Source organism: Colias philodice, chromosome 8 (genome assembly GCF_061535455.1).
Source record: "Colias philodice isolate Cphi_HAF_F1 chromosome 8, ilColPhil1 Martin Lab GWU primary, whole genome shotgun sequence".
Lineage (NCBI taxonomy): Eukaryota > Metazoa > Arthropoda > Insecta > Lepidoptera > Pieridae > Colias > Colias philodice.
In genome coordinates this window covers 7,405-13,816 of record NC_143093.1, presented here as the reverse complement: position 1 = coordinate 13,816, position 6,412 = coordinate 7,405, and the positions used below count along the sequence as shown (strand labels likewise).

The 6,412-nt window shown below is 35.2% G+C and overlaps 1 protein-coding gene across 1 annotated transcript; it reads left to right on the top strand.

Annotated features, from left to right (window-relative positions):
• The first annotated feature begins 1,417 nt into the window (after nt 1-1,417).
• LOC149486228 (uncharacterized) lies at nt 1,418-5,844 on the top strand. Its single transcript, XM_089697921.1, has 4 exons — nt 1,418-1,618; nt 3,825-4,046; nt 4,628-4,836; nt 5,020-5,844. Exons 2-4 carry the CDS (start codon nt 3,838-3,840, stop codon nt 5,229-5,231), a joined length of 630 nt encoding a protein of 209 aa, XP_089554047.1. The 5' UTR covers nt 1,418-1,618; nt 3,825-3,837; the 3' UTR covers nt 5,232-5,844.
• Nucleotides 5,845-6,412: the final 568 nt, after the last annotated feature.

The following is a 6,412-nucleotide window of genomic DNA, read 5'->3' as shown; positions in this document are numbered from 1 at the left end:
ATTTGTTTCTTATATATTTTTTTCTGAAATCAATTTTTTTAAAGTTATTTAAGCATAAATTGAAACATGTAATTAAAATTACTTTTTTGTCAGTTTATATTACTTTTTTGTTATTGAAACAGAAAGTAAGGTAAAAGACCCAGTTATTGACACTGGCCTAGTTGTTTGACACTCGCAATTTGATTTTAATTAAAAGAATGAAATGTTCTCAAAAAACATCTTGCGGTTTAATACAAAGAGTAACCTTGAGAAAATAAAAAACAAAGAAAAGAATCTTTTTCTTACTTAGACACAATCATACACACACCATGATATATATTTATAAAATTAGTTTTTATTTTATTTTTTTTCAATTTATTTGAATGTTTTTTCTAAACATCCAAGTGCGTACCCAATATAATTTTATTATTTATAAATAATTGTGATTTCAAAAAATGTTCAAATACTATTATATCTTATTATTGTTGAGATAAATGCAAAAATTACTTATGATAATAACAAAAAAGTAATATAAACTGATAAAAAAGTAATTTTAATTACATGTTTCAATTTATGCTTAAATAACTTTAAAAAAATTGATTTCAGAAAAAAAGAAACAAATTGTAGACAATTTAATTATTAATAAGATTGCTCTCTTTAAAAATCTTGATAAAGTTGATAGTTTTTAAGATAAATGATAAATAATGATTCAAGACACAGAGAGGCCGATGCAGCGCATGAGTAAGAGAGAGACGGCGATACTTAAAGGTAAGCGGCGCGTACTTGTGAGCGCGCGAAGTTAACAATTAAAAAACAGATATAAACAATGAAATTTTCTTAAATCTCTATTAACAATATTATTAACTATTGTATAGAGAATTGAAAAAAAAATATTACTTATATATTATTTTTTTTTTAAATATATTTTTCATGGGTCGAAAGTACCCAAATTTGAGATTTTTCAAACCTTAAAAAATTCATATCTTTGAAAATATTAACTTTATCGTGAAAAGTAATTGGACCTTTTTTATTGGTATTTCGATAAAAAATATAAAAAAAATTTGTCCGGTTGAAAAATAACAATTCCTTGCAATTGTTTAAACAATTTCGGTTTAAACAATATGGCACCGGGTTGCCCCATGGCAACATGCATTTATATCATCAGTAGGGCAATTTGAAGAGGATCACGTAAAAAAATTGAGGTGGAATAGTTTTCGGTACTCATGCGCCGATTCCTCCTGGACTATTATACATTAAATTATAAAACACGATCACGTTGACTGGAATCAGTTCAAGCTCTCGGCTGGAGCCTGGAGAGCATGATTTACATTAAATTAAATCTAAAAATAAACTGATGAGGAGCGCATCGGCGCGGCGCGGGCGGGGTGCGGTGCGGCGGGGCGCGGGGGGCCGGGGCGACGCGTCACAGGACGCGGCGCGAGAGCTTATCGCCGGCGCTTCCTTCACTTTTCAAATTTCTATACCACGGTCCACACTCCAGTTATAAAGTTTGTGTCGTGCATTTTGTCCGTATACATTATAATTTATAATATTACATACCGATACGTAGTGCGAAACCAAATTTCCTCCGTATTCATAATACTGTGTTCATTGCATTGCCGACTTTATTTGTTTTGTGGTAGGTCTATAAATTTTTATTCAAATAATTTTTAGTATAATGTGGTAAATTGCGAAAGGGGTGATATTTTTAAGGTCATTAATTCGATTTAAATTAAATTTTAATCAATGTCGAGTTGGGCTACGTCATTTCCATACCGATTTGAACAGATATAGGTACTTATTATAAGTAGATAGTGTGGTAGGTACTTATCTGTTATTTTGTTTCAATCTTTTAAAAGTAGTCCTGTAAAGGTAACATTCAAATCTATACTAATATTATAAAGCTGAAGAGTTTATTTGATTGTTTGAACGCGCTAATCTCGGGAACTACTGGTCCGATTTGAAAAATTCTTTCGGTGATAGATAGCCCATTTGTGGAGGAAGCTATATATATCATCTCGCTCAGGAGCGGAGCCACACGGGTGAAACCGTGGAGCGCAGCTAGTATATTATAATTTATTACTAATATTAGGTAGATAGGTATGTTACAGTTAAAACTACTTTATCGACAAATATAATGAATGAGTAAAAGAAGAGTAAACGTAATATTTAGAATTTAAAGATTAATAGTTTTTTGTTCGAACACGCTAATTTCAGGAACTACTGGCCTGATTAAAAAAATGTATTTTTTCCATCTTAGTATACTATTATAAAGGCGAAAGTTTGTATGGATGTTTGTTACTCTTTCACGTAAAAACTACTGAACCGATTACAATGAAATTTAGCACACATATAGAGGGTAAATTTGATTAACACATAAGATAGGTTTTATCCCGGAAATCCCACGGGAACGGGAACTATGCGGGTTTTCCTTTTAAAACGCGGGCGAAGCCGCGGGCGGAAATATAGTTGAATATATTATGTAGATGTCGTGGCCATATTATTTTTATTAGTTATCAAACATGTAACATGTTTATGTGTGAAGATGGCGATCTTCACACATAAACACAGCGCCTGCAGCGCCTCTACCAATAATTATTGTATTTACGATATGATCAAATAATTTTGACCATTTCATGAAAAATACGCGCGTTTAGTTGCCCATATCGAGAACCACATCATGATGTTGCCAATAGACATTCAACCATTTCATGAAATGAGCAAATCTTCTGTATGGCCACGACATAGATACGTTAGTCGTTACTACGTAACCTGAGACCTGCATGCTATATAATATGTCGTGGCCATATCGTAGATTTGCTCATTTCATGATATGATCGATCATTTCACGAAATGGTCGCATTTCATGAAATGGCCAACATAGTTTGATCAGATCGTTAAAAATTATTTTATTTAAGACGCATTTTTTCTTCAATACATATAAGGTATCCACATTTTCCATAGTACTCGAACCGTCATAAATTCTTTGCTATGACTTTCTTCATATGAAGTTTTTAACTGCGAATAATTAAATTTTCGCCAGCGGCCGCCATCTTATCACATAAACACAGAGCTAACTATTTTAGGATATGATCAAATAATTTTGATCATTTCATGAAAAAACCGCGCGTTTAGTTGGCCATATCGTGAAACGATTTCTTATCATTGATCTGCTCAAGCCACATCATGATGTGGCCAAACTAAATTGGCCACATATATAAAAATATAATTCACGAAATGCGACCATTTCGTGAAATGGCCAATCATATCATAAAATGAGCAAATTTACAATATGGCCACGACATATACATACTATAATAATATTTACCACGGGCGAAGCCGGCCGGGGCAAACTCCTAGTTTAAAAATATTTATAAAATGCTTGTAAATATGAATTTCATGCGGTAATATGAATAATGCGGTTGTTATGTATAATTACTGGGAACTTTAGATAAAAGTTGTATAAACTTTAAAATTAATCACATTTTAAAGTTTATATAACTTTATACTCCTTTAGTAATTATATTAAATATCTTTATTTCATATTTATTTCATATAATACCATTATAATACAAACGATCGGTAATATAATTACCGGTAATTATAGATAATTACTGATTGCTAACATATACCGTATATAGGCATACAGTAAAAGCTCCTTATACGCGGCCTAAGATTCTTTATTCGCGGATCGAATCGGTATATCGGTGTATACATAATTATATTGTCTTTACCTAAATAAAAATCATTGGGTATCCTTAGTGAACGCCTGAACTACATTTACGAATTTATACCTAACTAATGTCGACTAAAAAAATGAAAAAAAATATTCGGTGTGGTGGTAGTTGCGAGAGAGCGATGTACAGCGGGCGGCGCGGGCGCGGCTGCGTGCGCGCGGCGGCGGCGCGCTGGCGGCTCGGAGCGGCGCTGGGCGCGCTAGCACTGGCGCTGTGCGTGCGCCTGCCACGTGAACACTTGCTTGTGGCTCATTTCCCACAACATACGCCTAAACAACTTGCACATTTCCTCGCTGATTTTTCCAATTATCCAAACTTGTACAAGCATATGTAAGTAATAATAGGTAACAATAAATGAAGAAAGGCAGGTGGCATAGTTTCCCATAGTCCCCAATACCAGTCCATTTAGCATCCCAATCCATAGCCCAATTATTGAATTTCCATACACTGCAATAGTTCTACATCGGCCGCGGACTGCCCAGGGATGTATTTCTATAGTGCAGTCATGGGCAGGCTGCGGCTGGTGTCCCACAACACATTAAAATTCTCGAAAGGGCCTCTGTGTGTTGGATCCGTATACACACGTAAGCCAACCAAAGATCCGGGTACCGTCCTTCTGGTGGTACCCGAGTTACGAGTATTATGGAAATGAGAAACATAATAAATAATAATAAGCTAATAATATGTAGTCCTTAGCAATGCAAGCATGATGCGTTTATGTTAATAATAATAATTGTCATGCTGCATAAGAGACAAAAAAAGCTATTCATGCATTTATAAACAGTTCGCGTCCAGTCTTGATTTGTGATACCTAGGACATGTGCATGAAACACTAATGCCTCATACACAATTCCTACCTAGTCATGTATGTACAACATAATTGAATTAAGAATAAATTTGTTTTATTTCAGCGATTCGTGGTCCATAGAAGAGGAAAGTGGGAACTATACAGCTTGGCGGTACGTGGCGTCGTATGGCTGTGGGCCGCGCTGCACCGGTCGCGCCGATGTCAGCGCGCACAACGAGCGCACTCCGCCCGCCGAGCCGCACGCACACCGCCTGTACCTTCACGACGTACACTGCACTCGTCTGCCGCTTTTATATTGGCCACAGTTTTGTGGTGAGTAATATTTTGCAATCGATGTAATGAAGTATTTACATTATTATGTAATAATGTTATAATAATGTACAGAGTACATACACGTAATACTAGTTACATTAAAAATAATCACATTATATTATATGGCCATGGAACCCGAATGAATCAATTCTATTAAAATAAATCTATATAACACGTTTACAGAAGAGATTGAAGTGGAGAGCGAGATTGTGAGTGCAGCGGAAGCGGCCAGGCTAGGAGCGGAGGGAGCGGAGGGAGCGGGAGGAGCAGCGCGCGGCAGCCGGCTGGCGGAGAGCGCGCGCGCGTGGTGCGGCGCGCTGCAGCTGCTGGCGGGCCGCTGCGCCCCGCGCCACTCCCGCGAAGCGCACCTGTACGCGCTGCGGCATTCGCTCTGAGCTGTGCGAGTTCTATGTTAAGCGCAGAAATGTATGCGCGAAGCGAACTCTACAATTAACGTTAAAAATTGTTACCGCTTCAAGTCTCTTCACTCTAAACACATAATATGTATATCCTATCATGAAATCGCACCGTGATCGGAAAGATGGAAACGAACGAAAACTTTCGCATTTATAAATTATAATGTACATGTCGTGGCCATATCGTAGAATTGCTAATTTCATGAAAATGATATCGATCATTAATTCATGAAATGGTTGTTGTTGTGGTGGTAATGTTTCATGATGTGGCTAACTTAATTTGACCAGATCGTTAAATCGTCAATGTTTCTCGATTTTTTCATCCACATTTGACCAGATCATAATAAAAATAGGGTATCCATAAAAATTAAATAAATCCAGACTATTTTAAGAATTTGTTTATTGTAATTTAAGTCGGACGCAAAAAAAAAACACCTTAATTTTATAATATAATATTCATTATTTATACAAAAATATGTAACATAATAATTAAACAAGTATTTCAACCAACATAAACATATAATTTTCGCAATAAAATGTAACTTTTTATAATAATATTAAACAATTTTAAAACAGCATAATTTTATTTTATTTTATTTGAGAACGTGAAGTTTTTGTTGTTTTTACCCTAAAGACTTCAAAGACGGTGTTAGACAGGGTGTCTAAAATAAAAATAAAAGTAAATAACAAAATAACTATGTAGTTATTATGTAATAATTATTGTTCAACCGAGTTTTATAGTGCGGATTAGCGTTAAAATCTTATCTCGTATATTTTATTAACCGTATGTTCAATTTCATTGAATTTGGTATGTATAGATGCGCATCGATAAGAACTTTTATTTGAAACTAATATTGTGAAAATTTATCAACCCGCTGAGGAGGAGTAGGGGAAAATCACTTCCAAAAGTGCTAAATCTCTCCCTCTAATAATTAATTAACCAGTTTATGAATATTATTTATTTTGGTGTCTACGGATGCGCAATAGCGAGATCTATCGTTAAATAATAATTTTATGAGGATTTGCTAACCTGTTTAGGAGAAAATGAGGAAAATCACGTAAGGAGCCACCTCTCATATCTATTAAACTGGGCTATGCACCCCATTACATTTGGTGTCCAGGGATGCGGCCCAAAAAGTCTTTTCATTTGATACCAAATT

Excerpts from the sequence above, each read along its gene's own strand:
- LOC149486228 (XM_089697921.1), top strand. The coding sequence starts at position 3,838 with ATGTACAGCGGGCGGCGCGGGCGCGGCTGCGTGCGCGCGGCGGCGGCG. Across the intron at positions 4,047-4,627 it reads CCAAACTTGTACAAGCATAT|CGATTCGTGGTCCATAGAAG; the intron begins GTAAGTAATAAT and ends GTTTTATTTCAG. Across the intron at positions 4,837-5,019 it reads ATATTGGCCACAGTTTTGTG|AAGAGATTGAAGTGGAGAGC; the intron begins GTGAGTAATATT and ends ACACGTTTACAG.